Source organism: Lutra lutra, chromosome 10 (genome assembly GCF_902655055.1).
Source record: "Lutra lutra chromosome 10, mLutLut1.2, whole genome shotgun sequence".
In the NCBI taxonomy this organism is placed as follows: domain Eukaryota; kingdom Metazoa; phylum Chordata; class Mammalia; order Carnivora; family Mustelidae; genus Lutra; species Lutra lutra.
The window spans coordinates 8,789,784-8,812,015 of NC_062287.1; the positions used below are offsets into that span (position 1 = coordinate 8,789,784).

Consider the following 22,232-nt stretch of genomic DNA (forward strand, 5'->3'; position numbering starts at 1 on the left):
GTCAAAAAGAGATGGGTAGGGAGAAGCAGACAGATTCTCTTCCTGATGGCCAGAACCAAAATTCCAGAGACTGGCTGGACTTGAACAATCAACTCCATCGGGCCAGTGATCTGTTTGATGCTACGATATCATAGCAGCCGAGTCCTAGGGCCTACACTGTGTCTGCAGACGCTACCCCAAGAGCTCTCAGCTGTACCTAACCCCGTGGCCCCGACTTGAACCTGTTGTCCTGCTGTGATTCTCCAGCTGTTGTTGAAAATGGAACAAGAGCACTAGGGGCATATTCAAGAAGTATATCCTAATATTCCAGATATTTTCATTTTGCCAAACCTATTGCTTCTTGTCTTCACTGAATAATTGACCGATAAAGCGATAGTGCTAGAAGTAAACAGTTCAATGGTTTTTTTCCCACACCTGCTGCAAGAAGCCCTTAAGAAGTTATTTCATGTCGCTGGGGTCGTGGTTTGGGGATAGGGAAAAAGAAGGTGGGTGAGCTAGGCTCTAAATCCCACGCTGGCCCTAACCAGGAAAGCTTGTCTCCAATTTACAGATCTGCCTTTCACATGGGTTACAATTTGAGAAAAGACACTGGGGCCAAAAAAAGAAGGAGGAGGAGGAGGAGGAGGAGAAGAAGAAGAAGAAGAAGAAGAAGAAGAAAACTACTACAACCCCCAGAGAGTAAGGGAGGAGGAGGAGGAAGAGAGAGAAAAATAAAACTACTAGTCCAACCCCGAGAGAGTAACAGCCTCTTGCAAAAGCATATGGTCTTTCATCTGCTGCTGAGGTAGCTCTAGTAAATTTTAAAACCAAGCAGCAGAGCTACTGAGGGCCTAGGCTTGCACTACAGGCCTCTTTAAAGATAAACATCTTCGTGGGGGAAGTGGTGGTGTGGCTGGTCCCCGTGAATGTCTGCTTAGTACTTTAAATCCATTTCTTCTGAGCCAGCGGTAGTCATTTACAGCAGGAACAGGGTCTGGCCATTCCCTTGGGTGTGAGGTACAGGTGCCTTCAGGTCAAAGAGGGGGTTTGGTTTAGTGCTGGGCTCCCCAGATCAGACTCCTTAGGTGGGTGGGGTCCTAAAGCCAGGGCACCCCAACCTGCGAATGAGAGTAGCCCCCCTCCATTCTGAGTCTCTGGTCCCTTAGTGAGATGCCATTCAGGAGTCTCTGTCTCCTGCAGACATAGCAGCGACATGACAAAGGCCCTTCTTCAATCAAAATATTTTATCAGTGATTTCATCCATGATATCAATGATTGCGTGTTTATCGGTTTTTTAAATGTCGTGAATCTGGGTAGAATAGGAACTGTCCTCAGCATTTTATTTTGTTTTGTTTATTTTACTTTATTTTAAAGATTTTATTTACTTGGCAGAGAGACATAATGAGAGAGGGAACACAAGCAGGGGGAGTGGGAGAGGAAGAAACAGGGTTCCTGCTGAGCAGGGAGCCTGATGTGTGGCTCAGTCCCAGGACCCTGAGATCATGACCTGAGCCGAAGGCAGACACTTAATGACTGAGCCACCCAGGCACCCCTGTCCTCACCATTTTAATACCTACCGCTCTCCCAGACTGACTTCAGGATCCGTAAAGAAGATAGTCTAGCCTCCCATCCTCTCTGCGGTGACTGTCCCCTCTGTGCCACCACAGCAAGGCCACATTCTGGAACTTATGCCACAGAATCATGTTGCCCTTGACATCTTGAACTCCGAGACTCCACTCTCTGCTCAAAACCCCCATGTCCTCATTCCTCCGTTCCATCAAACTTACTTCCAGCCTCCTCAGGCTCTCCCCTCCTCTGTCTTCTCTATCCTTTCAGTTTATCAGCGCTCCTTTGACTTCTTGTCGCGGGTGCAGATTCCACCATCAGTCACTTCAAATATACTCTCACCGCCTTCCCCACCTCCTGCGTCCTGGGGATCGCTGGCCCCCTCCAACCGCTGCCAGTCCTGCATGAGCCCATCCCTGCTTCCCTGCCCCGCAGGTCCAGAGGAGACCCGCAACCTCGCTCGTGGATTCAGTGACAAAATCATGGTTTGCAGCCCTGGCTGAGTCCTTGGTGTCGCCAGGGCATATTTATTAGCATTCCCTGTACTTCCAGCATCCCGCAGTGTCCCTTCCCAAAGCCTCCATCATTCTGTTTGTCCCTCTCATTGTCAACGGGCAAGCCGGATGACTTCAGTAGTGAAGAGGGACGATTGGATGTGGGCTCCTTGCCACTGCCCTGGTTAGCAGCTAGATCTCAGGACTTGACCTTTACTGTTCTGCTTATACCCACTGATCTTTGTGATCGATCAGTGATCACAAAGCTTGTGATCAGCCCTCCCCGCCCCGCCCCGGAGCTCTTCTTTCCAGTTTATCTCTTAACTCAGACAAGACCCCCTGGGTGTAAACCGAAACTCTACCCCTGGAGCAATAACTGCCCAGACTGCCCAGACCAGTTTGAGTTTAACCCCAGACCAGTTTGAGTTTAACCCCTGACTCCTGCCTGCTCATGGAATGACTGACAGTCACCATCACCTCATTATGGTGCTAAAATCTCTGCCCAGGGAAGAGCACAACACACGTCTGGGCACATCACCTTAAGGTGCATGTGTGAACCTATGCCTCCCTACACACCATGGCAGGGCTCCTCTTTCTTTCTTTCTTTCTTTCTTTCTTTCTTTCTTTCTTTCTTTCTTTCTTTCTTTCTTCCTTTCGTCCTTCCTTCCTTTTTTTCTTTTTCTTTCTTTCTTTCTTTCTTTTTTTTTTTTTTAAGATTTTTATTTATTTGACAGAGAGACAGGGAGAGAGGGAACACAAGCAGGGGGAGTGGGAGAGGGAGAAGTAGGTTTCCCATTGCGCGGGGAGCCTGATGCGGGGCTCCACCTGAGGACCCCGGGATCATGACCTGAGTGCAAGGCAGACCCTTAAGGACTGAGCCACCCAGGCGCTCCAGGCTCCTCTTTCTTAATACTCATCCTAACCCTAAATAAAAAGAACACATCCTCCCTTGCTCAGGGAGTTGCAGCTTTGGAAATTGCTCCCCGTGATCTCCTTGTCTGCTACAGATAAAGTTTTCTTTGTATGACAGTTCCACCTGGTGTAGTTTCTGTATGTGACTCACCGAGGAGCAACTGACCTTAGTTCAACTTGCACTTTTCCCCCATCTCCAGACTTACCCACAAAAGGACCTTCTCAGGCGCCTGGTTGGGCTCCCTGCTCAGCAGGAAGCCTGCTTTTCCCTCTCCTGCTCTGCCAGCTTCTGCTCCCTCTCTCGCCATCTCTCCGTCAAATAAATAAATCAAATCTTAAAAAAAAAAGTGACTTCTCCTGCCTCCTCATGATCAGAGGAGGAAGTGGCCCTCGTCTTCTCCTCTGAAACTTGCCACATCATTCACACCCTCCCCTTGTGTCTGTTTCTCCTTCACCTACCCCTCATCTTGGCCTCCAGATGTCCTCTCTTCCTAGAAAACCCTGGCTCCCTATTTCACCTTCCCCTCCAGCTAATATCCATTCTCCTCTCACTGCCTCTGTTTACCTGCTTCCTGGTGTCTTCTGGGTTAGCTGCCCTCTGACTTTTAATCCATCACTCTACAGTATCTGTTCTCAAAAAGGTCACCAAAACCTGTTAATTATTAAATGAAATGGGCCTTCCAGTCCTTAGCCTGACTTTTTGACAGTGTTTGACTTTACCGACCACTCGTCTTAAAATTCTGTCATCCTCGGATTCCCACACTTTCTCCTGATTCTTTTTCTATCCATCCGATTGCCTATTCTAATTATTTTTAAATTATTTATTTATTACTTTTTAAGGAATCTCTGTGCCCAATGTGGGGCTTAAGCTCACATCGCTGAGATCAAGAGTTGCATGCTCTCCTGACTGAGCTGGCCAGGTGCCCCAATAATTTTATTTTTTGCTGATCTCACTATATTTAGACTAAGATGGAGTGGTTTCAAATCCCTTTTTTTTACCATTTATCAATGCTGTGGTCTTCAGCAAGTTTTTCTATAAGAAATGCGGCTAATAATACAGATTTAATGATTGGGCATGAGAATTAAAGGAGATAATGCATAAAAACTGCCTCATTCAATGGCTGGCAAAAATTGGCAGTCAAGGGGCACCTGCGTGGCTCAGTGGGTAAAGCCGCTGCCTTCAGCTCAGGTCATGATCCCAGAGTCCTGGGATGGAGCCCCTCATAGGGGTCTCTGCTCAGTGGGGAGGCTGCTTCCCCCACTCTCCCTCTCTGCCTGCATCTCTGCCTGCTTGTGATTTCTCTGTCAAATAGATAAATAAATCTTTAAAAAAGAATTGGCAGTCAGGACATTTTCATTTTCTTCTTTTCCTTCAGTGACCTCTCTCCCAACTCCCTTTTTTGCCAAATTACTTTTTTAATTTACCTTACTTTTTGGGGTGTCGTAAGATCCCAGGATTTGGGGCTCAGCACTGAATTCAAATCCCTTTCCTACCTCTTACCAGCTCTGTGACCCTGGGCATGTTGTTCTCAAACCTTGGTTTCCACATCTATAAAATGGGAATAGTAGATCCTCACAGGATCAGTGTGTGTGTGCGTGTATGTGTGTGCGCTTGCACGCGCACACATTAGGGGGGTTTAAATAAGTAAATAAATGTTAAAAATATATTGCATATATATAAATTAAAATATGCATTATATTTATTTTTATATACCTACGAAAGGATATGGTGAAGTGCTTAGCACAGTCCTGGCAGGTAGTAAGCACTCAGTAGATGGTAGTTACTGTCTTATTTGCACCTGGCCTACACCTGTCACCCACAGATACCCTCAAACAGGCATCTGCCACCCAGCCCCCATCTCTTGTGCTCTAGCCCCTGTATTTTGCCAAATGGCTATAGAACATCTTCACTCTTGTGTAAAGAGTAAAGAATCTGATCGCTCAGACTCTTGTTCAAAACTGAACTCTGTGCTCTTCACATATTCTCCATCTCCGTGAAAGCAAGTCTTTCCCTCAGATACAACTTTTTTGTTTCTTCTCTTTTTGTCACTGCTTTTATCCCATCAACCACCTGCCTTGTTTCTGGAATTTGTCCTTTTCTAATTATACTGCTTCAGTTCAGGTCCTTATAATCTCTCACTTGAATTATTGCCTGGACTCCTCATTGGTTCTCTGAATCTGAATGCGCCTCGTTCTATCCCGTGTTCTACTGTGTGTCCAGAGTGACCTTTCTAGGATGGAGGTCTCACTGTTGTACCCTCCTGTTTCAAAATGTCACACATTGCCATTGAAGGTCTTTGAGCTTTAAGTCTAAGCGTGGATAGGTCTTGTGCTGACCTATTTCTCTACCATCATCACCGGCCACTGAAGGCTCTGCCCACACACGGATTTGTAGCTGCTGTGCCTCCTGGATACCATATGCTTTCACTGCTCTTTCTTTCTTTCTTTTCTTTTCTTTTTTGCCACCTTTCCCTAGGATGCCCTTCTCCCCTTCTCTAACTAGCAGACATCCTTAGGGAAACAGAGGAATGTTTCCTTTTCTCTAGACGCTTCCCTGACCCGTACATCCTTCCATCCTGTTGCTCCTTCTGTGCACAGATAGCATTTGTTAATATTTCTCTATTGCCACTATAATTACTTTGTATCATAGCTAATTATATCCCTCCCAGCACAGGGCTTGGCACAATTCCTAGCAATGTTGGTTGATTTGAATAAATGAGTGCATAAATGATACCATCTAGAAGGATCTTATGAGATGGGATTTAACAAGAGAAATTTGTTACAGGTAAATATGGAACAAGAAGACTAGTTTTACAAGAATGAAGATGGAAGAGATTGGTTTAACAGCAGAATGTGTTAAAAATTATCTAGGCGTTTTGGTTGACAGTACTGTGTGAATCAACAATGTAAGGTGGTAAGAAAAAAAAAGAAAGAAAAAAGGTGGAGGAAAGGGAGAAAGAGGGAGAGGGAGGAGGAAAGAAAGTGAACATTTTTAATGAAAAAAAATTTTTTTAAGATTTTATTTATTTATTTGTCAGAGAGAGAGAGAGGGAGCACAGGCAGACAGAGTGGCAGGCAGAGGCAGAAGGAGAAGCAGGCTCCCTGCCGAGCAAGGAGCCCAATGTGGGACTCGATCCCAGGACGCTGGGATCATGACTGGAGCCGAAGGCAGCCGCTTAACCAACTGAGCCACCCAGGCGTCCCTTTTTAATGAAAAAAAAATTTTTTTTTTAAAGATTTTTTATTTATTTATTTGACAGAGAGAAATCACAAGTAGGCAGAGAGGCAGGCAGAGAGAGAGGAGGAAGCAGGCTCCCTGCTGAGCAGAAAGCCCGATGCGGGGCTTGAACCCAGGACCTGGGATCATGACCTGAGCCGAAGGCAGCGGCTCAACCCACTGAGCCACCCAGGCGCCCCTTAATGAAATTTTTAATGAAGAAACTGAGAGTCTGGTTTTACCCCCAGAGTATTGTGTTTGGTTCTAGGTATCATGATTTTAGAGGAACTTTGGCTGGAAAGCAACAACTCTTGAAACTATTTTGTTTCTAAGACATCTTGAAAAACTTATCAAAACAGACAAATTGCTGGCTAACACAATGAAGAGGAAAAAGGGAGAAAGCACAGATATACAAAATAAGAAGTGACAACGGAGAAGTAAACATTGAAACAAAAAATTGTAAGAGTCTTTATAGGTCTTTGCAAATACTTTTTAAAACTTGAAATGGATAATTTCCTAGGGAAATGCTGAAAGAGATGGAAAATTTAAACAGATCAATTTCTGTGGAAGAAAGAGAATCCTATTAAGAAGCTTTCTCAAAACAGTTCTAGTTCCAGAATATTTCACAGAGGATTTCAACCAAGCTGCTGCATATTACTGGATAGTTCCAGTGCTCTTTTTATTATTTCAGAGCATTGAAAAGGAAGAGAAACTTCCTACTCCTTTTTAAAAAGAAATATAGGGTGGCTGGGTGGCTCAGTCACTAAGCATCTGCCTTTGACTCAGGTCATGATCCCAGCATCCTGGGATCGAGCCCCATATCGGGCTCCTTACTCAGTGGGGTGCCTGCTCTCCCTCTCCAGCTCATGCCCTCTCTCTCACTCTCTCTCTCTATCATAAATAAATAAAATCTTTTCTTAAAAAAGCAAATATAATATTGATGCCTAAACATGATAAAGAGAGTGCAAAAAGGGGAACTATAGAGTAATATTTATGAGTACGCGCAAAGAAGTACCATACATATAGTATTCACATAACACCAATAAATAGAATCCAACACCACTATTTTTTTTTAAAGATTTTATTTATTTATTTGACAGACAGAGATCACAAGTAGGCAGAGAGGCAGGCAGAGAGAGGAGGAAGCAGGCTCCATGCTGAGCAGAGAGCCTGAAGTGGGGCTCGATCCCAGGATCCCAGGATCATGACCTGAGCCGAAGGCAGAGGCTTTAACCCACAGAGCCACCCAGGTGCCCTCACCACTTTTTTTTTTTTAATTTAAAGATTTTTTTTTTTAATTTGACAGAGAGATCACAAGTAGGCAGAAAGGCAGGCAGAGAGAGAGGGGGAAGCAGGCTCCCCACTGAACAGAGAGCCCACTGCGGGGCTCAATCCCAGGACCCTGGGATCTGACCTGACCTCTGACCTGAGCCAAAGGCAGAGGCTTTAACCCACTGAGCCACCCAGGCGCCCCTGCAACACCACTTTAAACATATAATTCACTACCATCAGGTGAGTTTCATTCCAAAAATGCAAGGTTGGTTCGTTATTAGGAAATCCACTAGTATCATATACCATATTAATAGGTATTAAGAAAAGTAATCTTAGGATTATCTCAATAAAGGCTGACAGACATTTTACTGAAATTCAACATCCATTCCTCATAGAACAGTCAAGAAAATAAGGCGATGGATATACTTAACATGATAAAATATATATACCTTAGTCCGAAAACCAGTAACTTTCTAAATTGGGAAACACTGTCAGGGTTTCTCTAAGTCTAGAAACAAGGGCAGGATGCCCACTCTCTATTCTACTTTGTGTCAGAGGTATTAGCACAATTAGACTAGAGAAGTCATTTAGAGGCACAAGGCTTAGTAATGAAATAAAACTATTTATTTTTGCAGATATAATAATAATCCTGGAAATTGAAGAGAATTAGTGATAAAACTCAAACAATAAAAGATAAGGTAACAGGATGTAAAATTAACATGCTGAAATCAATAGCTTTATATACCCAAAAAGTAGCCAATTAGAGACCATAATGATAGAGGAAAACTCATTTGCAATTGCAATAAGGAAGATTGAATACTTAGAAATGAACCTAAAGAGAAATGTATAAAACTTACAGGAGGAAAACTTTAAAACACTCCTGGAGGACACATTCGAACAAAGGGAACGACATCCCCTATTCTTGAGTTGGATGATTTCACACCGTAAAGGTGACAGGTTTCCCTAAATTAATTTATAAATGTAATATAATCCCAATAAAGATGCCAACAGACTTTTTTAGGAGGTCAGGTAAAAATAACAAGATACATTTGAAGAAATAAATATGCAAGAATTAGTCAAGAGAACACTAAAAGGGGCGCCTGGGTGGCTCAGTGGGGTAAAGCCTCTGCCTTCAGCTCAGGTCATGATCCCAGGGTTCTGGGATCGAGCCCCACATCGGGCTCTCTGCTCAGTGGGGAACCTGCTTCCTCCTCTCTCTCTCTCTCTCTCTCTCCCTGCCTCTCTGCCTACTTGTGATCTCTGTCTGTCAAATAAATAAATAAAATCTTTAAAAAAAAAAAAGAGAGAACACTAAAAAAGGAAATTTTCATGAGCCAGGGACTAGCTTTCCTGGGCATTAAAATGCACTGTAAAGCCTCTGTAATTAAAACGTTATGCATGAATAAACAAATATATGAGTGATGTAGGAGGCAAAGCCCATAAATAGACTCAAGGACTTATGGAAATTTAGTATATGATAAAGGTAACATCTCAGACCACCAGGGTAAAGAGGGAGGTTTTAAGAAATGGTGCTAGAACAACTAGGTAGCTGTTTGGAAAAAGAGGATTTGGATTTATTTCTCATATCATACACAAGAATAGACTCCAAATGGGTCAGGGATCTGAATGTAAAAAATGAAACCATCTAAGAACTAGAAAAAAAACCTGGTGATTCTTCTTTCCTCTCAGTGAAGGGAAAGGCTTTCTAACCATGACTCAGAATTCAGACGCAGTATAGTAAACGATCAATAAATGTGATTATATACAAGTAGAAACTCTTCCATGGCCAAAAAGACAACGTAAAAGTCAAAGACAACTAAGAAATATCTGCAACACATGTCGAAGACAAAAGGGTAACAGTCCTAGGATATAAAGAATTCTTAAAAATGCAAAAAAATAGGACCAAAAACTCTGATAGAAAAATGAGAAAAAGACAATTCATTTAGATATGAAAAAGTGATAAAAGGTAAATGATGTAAAATGGATTATTAAACCTACAAAAAAAAGTTTTTTGTTTTTTGTTTTTTTTTTAAAGATTTCATGTATTCCTTTGAAAGAGAGAGCATGGAGGGGTGAGGCAGAGGGAGAGGGAGAAGCAGGCTCCCCACTGAGCGGGGAGCCTGACATGGGGCTCTATCCCAGGACCTGAGATCATGACCTGAGCTGAAGGCAGCTGCTTAAACTGACTGAGCCACCCAGGCACTCCTGCAAAAACAGGTTTAAACTCATAAAGAACTGAAAATTAAAATAACACTAAAATACACAATTTCTCATCACAGTGGCAAGAGTTGAAAGTACGACAACATTCTGTTTGGTGAGGCTGTGGAGAAGTACGCTCTCATGCGTTCCTTTGGTAATGTAAACAGATGCTACCCTTTTGGCAGGGCATTTGACAATATCTGATAAAATTATCCACCGACTTGCCTTTTGATCCGGCAGTCCTACTTGGAATCTACCCTGAAGGTAGACCTGTATCAACATGAAAATACACATGCGTAGGGTCACTCATGGCAGCATTGTTTGTAATTGCAAAGCATTGGAAAAACCCTCAATGTCCACATATAGAAAAGGGGTAAATGAATTATGGCACTTCCACAGAATGGAGTACTACAGTAGCTGTAAAAATGAAGAAGGAAAAATCTCTAAATGAGTATGGAGTGATTTCCAGACTATGTTAAGTGAAACGAGGTGAAAAGCACAAGTGCAAAGAGAAGAGCAATGCCCTGCAGTTTTTCACAAAAGAGGGAAAGGAGAAAGGGGAACTCATGCGTTGGTCGAATTGGATGAGTCGGAGGAGGTGGAAAGAATGGAGAGGATGGGGTAGAGTAGAGAGAATGGGGGAGGGGCGGTGACACCTTCCTGACTAGATGTTTTTATATAGCTCTGACTTAGGGAATCCTGTTAATCTTTCACCTGATCATCCTAAATGTGGGGAGAATCACAATGGACTACTGATACTAAGAAACAAACCAAACTATACTACAAATGGAGAACAGAACCACACCAGTGGGGGTGGAGAAGAAGGAACCTAAGTGACTTTCGAATCAGTATTTTGACTAATACTGTAAGACTAAAGACAAAAAGAACTATGCATAAATACTATATTATGGTTAGTAAAGTAATCTTTCACAAGGTAAGAGTTAGCAAGTCTAACGCTATTTTATGTGTTCTCTAGAATTGAGCGAACATTAATTAGCAAATTTATAGTGGAGAGTAAGAGTCAGGTTTCTCACTGGGAGAAAGGAGTTATAATAAAGAAAAGGGACAGGAAGGAGTGAATTCTGAGGGTTGGGTTAGAGGACAGATCAGTATAATTCATGGTATGATTCCTGGTATGTCTCTTTGTCAAGATAAGTAGATATAGATGTGTGTGTGTGTGTGTGTGTGTACATACACCTGTTTCCTACTATGCTACTCTGAGGGTCAAGAATGTTACCCCAGTAACAATGAGCACAACTCATGCCCAAAATCTGGTTTCTAAAAGCTATTCTCTAGTAGAAAGAACTGGAGTTCTTTTGAGAAATAGCTGATTCCAGAGCTGGGCAGAGAAGTACAAGATGAGGAGTGTAGAATATTTTCTGATGCCAGAAAGTAAGGAAGTGTTCAAGAAACATGATCAGGCTGTATGATCCAGCAGTCCTACTTCTGGGTCTGTGTCCAAAAGGATTGAAAGTGGGGTCTTGGCGATCAGTGTTGCACACTCATGTTCTTAGCAGCAGTATTCACCAGAGCCAAGAGGTGGAATCAATCCATGTGTTCACCAACAGATGACTGGATAATCAATATGTGGTGTAAACTTACTTTTGGATATTATTCGGTCTGAAAAAGAAAGGAATTTCACACACATGAAATGACATGGATGAACCTTGCGGACATTATGCTAAGTGAAATAAGCCAATCGCAAAACGACAAGTACTGTATGTTTCCCTGTATTTGAGTTATCTAAACTATTCAAATTCATAGAAACAGAAAATAGAATGGTGGTTGTCAGGGCCTGAGAGGAGGGGGAAATCGAATTTGTTGTTTAGTGGATACAGGGTTTCAATTGTGCGACATGAGAAAGATCTGTAGATTCAATGCACAACAGTGTGAATATACTAAACATTACTGAACTATACACTCAAGAAGAGTTCAGATGACAAATTTTATGTTATGTGTTTTTTTAACCACAGTTTATTTATTTTTACTGCAGTTTCTTAAAAAGTAAATGGAGCGTATGAAAAGGATACAGAAGCCAACATTCATCCCAATTTGAGTAACAAAATAAATAATGATAGTAATGGATTAACATAATGGGTAAATATAAGTGGGGCACCTGGGTGGCTCAGTGAGTTAAAGCCTCTGCCTTCAGCTCAGGTCATGATCCCAGGGTCCTGGGATGGAGCCCCGCATCTGGCTCTCTGCTCAGCGGGGAGCCTGCTTCCCCCTCTCTCTCTGCCTGCCTCTCTGCCTACTTGTGATCTCTGTCTGTCAAATAAATAAATAAAATCTTTAAAAAAAAAGTAAATATAAGTGAAATAAATGCCCATGAGCTCATACTGACATAAATAAGTTATTGGGGGAGGGGGAAGGGAGAGCTCCTCATATTAGGAATTCCAATTACTACTTGTAGAAGAAATGGTGGAATTAGAAAATCATCATTTGGGGAACGTCATAGTAATCAATCAGGAAAACTCAATGATTTTTCAGGAATGAAAAATCGATGTTCAATTTACAATGGACAGATAAGGTGATGATGAGAAAAAGGATATTTCCATTTTCCCACAGGATACTTACCAATTACAAGGGGAATATGGCAACTTTAGAGTAGGGAAACCTGGCAGACCCTACCTTAACCATTTGATCACAATTAATTTTGTATTGTGATGTATTGGCATCATGTGCCTGTTGATATGGCGCAGTGGGAAGGGTGCAGTATGACTTATATGTTATTCTTGCCCCAAATCCATAATTTGAATTTAATCAGTAAGAAACCGCAGACAAACCCAAACTGAGGGACACTGTACAGAATAACTGGGCAATATTCAAAATTGTCAAGATCATGAAGGACAGAGAAAGACTTAGCAACTGTCCCAGATTGGAGGAGACCAACAAGACAGACAGGATGGCTCAACGTAGTGTGAGATCTTGGACAGTAAAAGGACAGTGGGACAATTTGGTGAAATTTGAATAAGGTCTGGAAATTAGTTAATGGTATTATGTTAGTATGAATGACGTGTTCTGATCTTACACTATCGTACTGTAGGATATAAACATTTGGGGAAGCTAGGGAATGATGGGTATTGGGAAACTCTATGTACCATTTTTGTTACTTTCATGTAAGTATGGAATTATTTTGAAAAGAACGGTTAATAAAATAAAAATGGGCATCTGGGTGGCTCAGTCGGTTAAGCAACTGCCTTTGACTCAGGTCATGATCCTGGAGTCCCAGGATCTAGTCCCACATTGGGCTCCCTGTTCACTGGGGAGTCTGCTTCTCCCTCTGACCCTACCCCCTCTTGTACTCGTTCTCGCTCGCTCTCTCTCTCTCTCAAATAAAATCTTTAAAAAAAATAATAGGGGTTTTGAATAAGCCCCTAGTGTGGGTCAACAGTGTTTTCTGGTGGCCAAGGAAGAAGAAAAAGATGAGAGAAATGTCTAGAATGAGGAATCTTCATGTCTCCTTTTATACCCAGAGTATTATGTTAGGTTCTAGATGTCTTGGTGTCAGAGAGATTTAGGCCAGAGAGCAATAGTACTTGAAACCATTTTATGTAAGGGATGTTGACCTTGGCTCAAAACTCTGGATGTATGTAGGAGCACTCAAGGAATACTGATGTGCCTGGGCCCTACTCTCAGAAATTCTGACTGGTGTGTAGTGGGCCCCAGACATTAGTATTTTTAAGAAGCTTTACTGGTGCTTCTGATGGATAATCAGGGTGTAAGAAACCCCTTGGTCAAGGGAACTGGAGTGTTTTGCTAGAAGACTCAGTTTGGCTCTACAAGAATCATATGAGGGAACTTGGGGGGAAAAAAGCTTTCTAAGTTAAACCCCCTCGAGAGAATTTGATGGGGTAATGTCTACATGTCTGTGTTTTTTAAGATCTTCCGTTGTGATCTTGATGCACAGCCAGGGATGGGAACAGTGCTGCTCAATTTTCAATGTGCCTATGAGTCCCGAGGAGATCTGTTTAAAGTATGGGTCCTCATTGAGTAGGCCTGGGCTGGAGCCTGAGAGTCCCAGGTGATGTGGATGCTGCTGGCCTGGGGGACATGCTTGGAGTAGTAGATAGCTGCTTCTTTAGATTATTACTCGAGAGACCCAAGCACTGGATGCGGAGGAGAAACTGGTTTCGACTACGGTGCCTTCCATTCTGAGAGTTTGAGGGAGAGTCACTGAAACCTCAAGGATGCATTTATTTAGGCAATAGTGTGGTCTGGTGAAAAGAACATTGGCTTGGGAGTTCGAATCATAGTCACGGTGTTTGCTGTTTGCATGACCTGGAACAAGTTATTTCACCTTTTTGGAGTCTCAGACTCCAATTAGCAAAAGTAAAACCTCCCTGGCAGGTTAGCATTAGGAAAAATGTGTTCCCGGGACCTAGCAGAGGGGCACTTGGCCGGCCCTGTCAGCTGAGCGTGTGGCTCTTGATCTTGGGGTTGTGGGTTCCAGCCCCAAATTGGGTATAGAATTTACTAAATAAATAAATGAATGCATGAATGAGGGACCTAGCATAATTATTGACATAGAGTGGGTGTTGAGAACAGTGGTGACTATTATTATCATTCATGCTGTAGAATCCTCTTTTGTTGAAAGACCAGAGCGGAGATTAATGTGCTTGAAAAGTACTGTTAGAACCTCTGATCAGTTTTGCATCAGACAGGACTTCTATTCAATAGCCAACCGAAGCCTGTGGTTACTCAAGTAGAAATGATCTTGGCCTAACGTGGACCATTTGTTCTCGTCTGCCCCTGCGTTATTAACTTTTGCAGTCGCTTTAAGTCTCAGCCTGACGAAATGTGACAGATGATTCACCGACTCAAATATTTGTCATGCCCCTGTCAATCTAGAGTCCAATAATCCCGAACTGTTGTCACTCCCTGCACAGAGCATGGTTCAGACCTGAGCTCCTTTGAGCTCACTGTCTCTGTTGCCACCCCTCCCGAAGCCCCAAATTATGGGCCCAGGTTGGGCTGGTGCTCTCAGAGCCCTGTGTGACATAGGACATCCTCAACGAGACCAGAGCTGAAGTGTGTGGGGAGTCAGGGAAGGCTTCCTGGAGAAGGTGATGCCCGAGCTGAGCCTTAAGAGGAGGCACCAAGCTTAGGGAGGGAGAGTGGCTGGATGGCTCAGTGCATTTGGGGCAGTGCGCGTGGTTTGGATGAACTGAAATGGGGCAGGCAGGTGGGAGTGTGGTGAGTAAAGCTGGAGGAGAGGTAGCAGCCGGCACATGAAACTGAATGCAGCTAGGGAGGTTGGGTTTTATCTTGTTGAGAGGCCAGCCAAGGGGCGCCTGAGTGGCTCAGTGGGTTGGGCCTCTGCCTTCGGCTCAGGTCATGATCTCAGGGTCCTGGGATCGAGCCCCACATCGGGCTCTCTGCTCAGCGGGGAACCTGCTTTCCCACTCTCTCTGCCTGCCTCTCTGCCTACTTGTGATCTCTCTCTCTCTCTGTCAAATAAATAAATAAAAATTAAAAAAAAAAAAAAAAAGAGAGGCCAGTGAAGGATCTGAAGCAGGAATGTGTGGCGGGTCTGTTGAAGATGACATTAGGCACAGGGAGATTGGTTAGGAGGGTTTTTTAAAATTATTATTTAAATTCAGTTAGCCAACGTACAGTACATTGTTAGCTTCAAATGTTGAGTTCAGTAATTCATCAGTTGTGTGTTACACCCATTGCTCATCCCATCACGTGCCCTCCTTCCTGCCCATCACCCGGTTACCCCATCCCCCCACCCAGCTCCCCTCCAGCAACACTCAGTTTGTTTCTTACAGTTAAGAGTCTCTCATGAGGGGCGCCTGGGTGGCTCAGTGGGTTAAGCCGCTGCCTTCGGCTCGGGTCATGATCTCGGAGTCCTGGGATCGAGCCCCGCATCGGGCTTTCTGCTCGGCGGGGAGCCTGCTTCCTCCTCTCTCTCTGCCTGCCTCTCTGCCTGCTTGTGATCTCTCTCTGTCAAATAAATAAATAAAAAATCTTAAAAAAAAAAAAAAGAGTCTCTCATGATTTGTCTCTCTCTGATGATTTCCTGTTCAGTTTTCCCTCCCTTCCCCTATGATCCTGTGTGCTGTTTCTTGTATTCCACATATGAGTGAAACCATATGATAATTGTCTTTCTCTGATTGACTTACTTCACTCAGCATAATACCCTCCAATTCCATTCATGTTGATATAAACGGTAAGTATTCATCCTTTCTGATGGCTGAGTAATATTCTCTTGTATACACACACCACATCTTCTTTAGCCATTTGTCTGTCCGTGGCCATCTTGGCTCTTAACACAGTTTGGCTATTGTGGACATTGCTATGAACACTGAGGTGCACGTGCCCCTTCGGATCACTACATTTGTATCTTTGGGGTAAATACCTAGTAGTACAATTGCTGGGTCTTAGGGTAGCTCTATTTTTTATCTTCCTGAGGAACCTCCATACTGTTCTCTAGAGTGACTGATACCAGCTTGCGTTCCCACCAACAGTGTAAGAGGGTTTCCCTTTCTCCACATCCTTGCCAACATCTATTGTTTCCTGACTTGATCATTTTAGCCATTCTGACTGGTGTGGGGAAGTATCTCATTGTGGTTTTGATTTGTATTTCCTTGATGCGAAGTGATGTTTAGCATTTTTTTCATGTGTCTGTTGGCCATTTGTATGTCTTCTTTGGAGAAATGTCTATTCATGTCTTCTGCTCATTTCTTGATTGAATTATTTGTTTTTTGTGTGTTAAGTTTGAGAAGTTCTTTATAGATCTTAGATGCTAACCCTTTATCTGATATGTCATTTGCAAATAAGTTCTCCCATTCTGTAGGTTGCCTTTTAGTTTTGTTGATGCCTTCTTTTGCTGTGCAGGAGCTTTTTTTTTTTTTTTTTTTTAAATATTGTATTTATTTATTTGACAGAGAGAGACAAAGCGAGACAGGGAACACAAGCAGGAGTGGAGAGGGAGAAGCAGGCTTCCTGTAGAGCAGGGAGCCTGGTGTGGGACTAGATCCCAGGACCCTGGGATCATGACCTGAGCCGAAGGCAGATGCTTAACGACTGAGCCACCCAGGCGCCCCAGTGCAGAAGCATTTTATCTTGATGAAATCCCAGCAGTTCACTTTTGCTTTTGTTTCCCTTGCCTTTGGAGATGTATCTAGCAAGAAGTTGATGCAGCCGAGGTTGAAAAGGTTGCTGCCTGTGTTCTCCTCTAGGATTTTGATGGATTCCTGTCTCACATTTAGGTCTTTCATCCACTTTGAATTTATCTCGTGTGTGGTGTAAGAGAATGGTCCAGTTTCGTGCTTCCACATGTGGCTGTCCAGTTTTCCCAGCACTGTTTGTGGTTGAAGAGACTGTCCTGGTTCCTATTGGGTGTTGTTTTGGTTAGTTTTATATGTGACCCAGGTGGTGAGATCCCAGCTGTTACCCTTAATGCCTTTTTCAGTCTTAACTCCTTTTCCCCAGAGCAGAGTGGTTTACTGCAGAGGCGCCCTTTGCCTGCTTGGTCTGCCTCCCACAGTGCTGTGGCAGCGGAGTAGGAGAGCGGGAGTAGAGTCTGGGCGGGAGCCTGGCCCATATCAGGCAGAAGGTGTGGACTGAGCTGGGCAGCACAAAGTCCTTGGTCAATGCTTGGACCGCACTTACTGTGTTTCAATGCCATGTCTGCTCCGTCCTAGCTGGGGACTTTGGGGAAGTTACATAACTTCTCTGAACTTCATCCAGAGAACGGAGAGGACACTGACCCTTCAGTGCTTTTGCGAGAATTACTTAGATGGTGATAATGATGAGAATAATAATGACATCAGCTGTGTGGCAGGTCCTGTTTCAGGTACATTCATTAATACAATAAAACACACATCAAACACCAAAACTGGTGTACAGTTCAGGTAGGTATTGGATTCCTCCCCCTCCCCACCCGCCCCCCACTGATAGGGCACTTCCTGCAGTTTGTCAGCAGCTGATAGATTATTGCCTTAGTGCTGTCTTACAAAGACTTCATTCATTCCCACAAATCGACACAGAGAAAATACTGAAGATTTCATTTAAGCTCAGGAAGCAGGCAGTGAGTACTTTCCAACATCATTTCATTGATGAGGTACTTGCGGCTTAGAAATCAAGTGTTCTTTAACCAGACTGTAACTTAATACCCATTAGCCCTTGAATCTGATTTTTAGGTTCGGGGTCTTTGGTTTCTGCAGAAACCAGACAGAGCTGATGCTGCTTCTGGGATGTTGTTATGTGCTCTTTTGATACTTAGTGCCCATCTTCAGAACAAATGCGTAGTTGGAATAGACCCCTGACTGCGAGCTTTGTGTAAGGGAGAAAATGGAATATGTCAGGTTATCCAAGGGCTGGGATGGGTTATAGGTCCCTATCTGGGCCCATCAGGCTTCCGATGATACTGGCTGGCTTAGTCTCACAATAAATGAAAGTTCTCCATCCCCCCTACCCAAGTCTTCAGGCTACTGCTCTCCAAAGCCTTTTCTTTTCCTTCTTTGTGCAGGTTTTAAGCAACTAGATCCTCTTTGACAGTATAAAGTATGGATTAACACTAACTGTAGCAATCCCAGGATTATGGGCTCAGAAGAATAAATCTTGGGTTGACCCTGAGATGATTTCAGTTAAGTCTCATTGTGAAGAGCGATGGGAGAGGTGGTTCTGAGCAGGTTTGCTGTTTATTCCTGGTTCCCCAAGACCAGTCTTCTGAGTATCACTGTCCATTGTGCATTCGAAACACAAGTGATTATTCCTGTGAAGCACTGTGCTGCTGACAGCAGTGATTACACCCAAAACTGGCTCTGCTTCTGGCTGGGCCTCATTCCTGGTCAACAGAGAATATACAAGGAAAGCAGGAGTCATTGTCATTGAAACACTCATCTGCTTATCAGTGTCTATCCTGCCAGCAAGTCAGCGGTTAGCTTTCCCTGAAGATTAGCATAAAACCAGAAATTTTTAGAACATGCTCCCTGTCTCACCATCCTCTTTTTTTCCTTGAAACTTCCTCCTCCCTCTGGACATGGATTTCCCCCCAGAGCCCGTTCTCAAATACTGCTTTAGAAGGCACGGGGCGAAGGAGAACAATAATGTGCGAACTTTCTCTTATCTCTTTGATTTTTCCAGCAACAGCTGCAGGCTTACGTGGCCTGGGTGAACGCACAGCTCAAGAAGAGGCCAGCAGTGAAGCCGGTGCAGGACCTGCGACAGGATCTTCGGGATGGGGTGATCCTGGCGTATCTCATCGAAATCGTTGGTCAGTTGGCCCTGGGCTCTGATGCCAGAACATGCCTTCTTTATCCTCCACATGCCCTTCAGAGCAGTTTGCCGCTGCTTTGTAATATACGGAAATGGAAGTATGGAAGGTTTAACATACTTGCCCAACGTTAATTCATTTATTTATGAGTCAGCAAACTCTGTGTGCTGGGCACCGTATTATGCTCCGGCAATGTGATTGTGAGCACAGTCTGTGCTCTCAGGAGTGTCCCAATCTAGTTGGAAACACTGGAAAGGGAATGCAATTCCATTCATGTACTTTGGACTCTGATGGGGTAAAGACAGAGAGGAGCACATGGGTGGATGGAGGCACCCAATCCAGTCCTAGGGTTCAGGGATGGCTTGCCAGAAGAACTGATGTCCAAACCAAGGCTGGAAAAGAAAATAGTAGTCAGGCCAAAAGAAGGAGGGTTTGCCAGCAAAAGGAGCCCTCCTTGACAATCCCATATCGTCCCATGAAAAGCCTCGTCCTCAGGGAGCCCTGGAGCTGTTGCTAGCCTCTCTTACTGGAGGAGAGCATACCCTGTGTCCACAGCATTTGTCCACAGCTGTTATCATGACAGTATTGCCATTCGCTGAGCAGTAACTGTTTTCCTGGCTCTCCCCTATAGACTGAGCTCTTTAAGAGCAGGTACAGTGTAATTTTTTTTTTTTTTTTTCTGTTTCCACAACTCCTACCCAAGTGCCTGGCACATAAGAGGCCCTCTGGCATTTATTGTTCTTTTTTTTTTTTTTTTTTTTTTAATTTATTCATTTGACAGACAGAGATCACAAGTAGGCAGAGAGGCAGGCAGAGAGAGAAGGGGGAAGCAGGCTCCCCGTGGAGCAGAGAGCCCGATGCGGGGCTCGATCCCAGGACTCTGGGATCATGACCTGAGCCGAAGGCAGAGGCTTTAACCCACTGAGCCACCCAGGTGCCCCTTTATTGTTCTTTTAATCAGCTGACCTTGCTTAGTCCTTGAGAGATGCGGGCTTGCACATGGCATGGAAAGAGCCCGGTTTGCTACCTCCGTGGGCCAGCTCATGGATTCATCAGGGCACTCCTTTATAATAATAATGATGGTAATAGTTAGAGCTGCCATTATTGAACACTTTTTATCTTATTTCATTTAATTATCAACCCTTGAGAAGCAGATACTGTCATCCCCATTTTCAGGAAACTAAGCTTAGAAGATTTATAAAAATGAATAAATAAATTCATTGAGCACTTTGAATGTATCGAGGATTGTACTAAGCTACTTCAGATGATTTATGCCGTGGAGATGAGATGAGTACTACCGCCTTACTCATTTATGAGGTTCAGAAAGGCTAGGCGACTTTCCAAGGCCATGTAACTGTACCGTGGGAAAGGAGAGGTAAAAAACTAGATCTATTTTAATTCCAAAGTTCATTTTAAGCCCTCATTTTCACTGATTTGAATTGATTATACTTGAAAATATAATCAGATAGAAAATGCAGAAGCCACAAAAGGATGTAAAAGCCTTTTTTCCAGCCGCACCAGTGATGTGTTCTTTCTGGAAGCAACCAGTGTTAGCAATTTCTTGCATTTCTTTCCAGAGATGTTTTATGCATATGGAAACAATATGAATATGTATTCTTGGTTTCCCAAAACCCCGATTCTTAAATGCTGCATTTTATTGTGACTTTGGTATATGGAAAGACTTGCTGAATTCACTACCTTAGTCCCCATTCTTTCTTTAACATGCCGTCTTCGAGCTTTTGATCCTTTCCTCCACTGAAACTACTTTTGTCCAGGTCACAACCTTTGCCTTATCAAATCTGGTGGCTTGGCCTCAGCCCCCATTTTATTCAGTTTAGCAGAACCTGGTACAGTTTGTCCCTCCTCCTCCAGTCACCATCTTTACTTGGGTTCTAGGACCCTCCTTCCTCACTGGCTCCCCTGGTTCGCCCTGTTGGCTTTTCTCCTTCATGACCTCTAAGTGTTGAAGTCCTCCGTATTCAGTCCCTAGCCCTTGTGTTTTCTCTGTCCCCAAGTGATCTCCTCCCACATCCGTAACTTTAGCTCTAAACTTGTCTTTGAGTTCGAGACATGAATATCAACTTCACGTTCAACATGGCGCCCCGAATGTCTGAAATGCAGCTCTAACTGCACATGCCCTAATCAGAACTTGGGCTATCCTTCTCCCTACCAGTTCCTCTCTCCTCCAGATTTCTTCTGAAGTAACACAGGATGGTACCATTGACCCAGCTGTGGAAGTTGTCCTTAATTATTCTCTTTTCTTCCTATATCGTACCCAGTCCTTCACATGTGCTATCTGCTTTACATTAAAAATTTACCCGATACCTGACTTTTCACCTGTCAGCCTTTTCCAGTCAAGCCCAAAACATCATTAACCCTTGCCTTGACTAGTTTCATTTTCTAACAAATCTCCCCATTTCCTCTCTACATAAGCTGATCCATATAGAGTCCTCTTTTTTTTTTTTTTTTTTTAAAGATTTTATTTATTTATTTGACAGAGAGAAATCACAAGTAGGCAGAGAGGCAGGCAGAGAGAGAGGAGGAGGCAGGCTCCCTGCTGAGCAGAAAGCCTGATGCGGGGCTCGAACCCAGGACCTGGGATCATGACCTGAGCCGAAGGCAGCGGCTTAACCCACTGAGCCACCCAGGCGCCCCAAGAGTCCTCTTTTAAAACACAGATTATTGGGGCGCCTGGGTGGCTCAGCGGGTTAAGCCGCTGCCTTTGGCTCAGGTCATGATCTCAGGGTCCTGGGATTGAGCCCCGCATCGGGCTCTCTGCTCAGTGGGGAGCCTGCTTCTTCCTCTCTCTCTGCCTGCCTCTCTGCCTACTTGTGATCTCTCTCTGTCAAATGAATAAATAAAATCTTTAAAAAAAAAAACACAGATTATTAATCTACAGACCCTAAATGACCTGGCTTTGCTTACCTGTCGACCTTCTCCTAGGATTTGACTCCCCTTTCTCTCTCCACTCCAGCCACTGCTGTTCCTCAGATAAGCTGAGCTCATTCCCACCCTGGTGTGAGGTTTGTTTTTTGTTTTTTTAAGATTTTATTTATTTATTTATTTGACAGACAGAGATCACAAGTAGACAGAGAGGCAGGCAGAGAGAGAGGAGGAAGCAGGCTTCCTGCTGAGCAGAGAGCCCAATGTGGGGCTCGATCCCAGGACTCTGGGATCATGACCTGAACCGAAGGCAGAGGCTTTAACCCACTGAGCCACCCAGGTGCCCCCCTCCCCACCCTGGTGTTTGTACCTGTGGTTCTTCAGTCTGGAATGCTTCCTCCTCAAATCCTAACATCTCTTACTTTATTCAGGTTTCTGCCCACATAGACTATCAGGGAGACCATGATGTTGCTTTTCTTCGTTT

The 22,232-nt window shown here is 43.8% G+C and overlaps 1 protein-coding gene across 5 annotated transcripts in view; it reads left to right on the top strand.

Annotated features, from left to right (window-relative positions):
• The window catches only part of DIXDC1 (DIX domain containing 1), a 76,306-nt gene that overhangs the window by 17,657 nt on the left and 36,417 nt on the right, over window positions 1-22,232 (top strand). For 4 of the 5 annotated variants that reach the window (XM_047747484.1, XM_047747485.1, XM_047747491.1 and 1 more), the window contains one exon: window positions 18,736-18,865. In XM_047747484.1, coding sequence (XP_047603440.1) covers window positions 18,736-18,865 — 130 coding nt within the window. Of the gene's footprint in view, window positions 1-14,629; window positions 14,635-18,735; window positions 18,866-22,232 lie in introns of those variants that run through there. The other variant, XM_047747489.1, reaches the window with a different exon arrangement.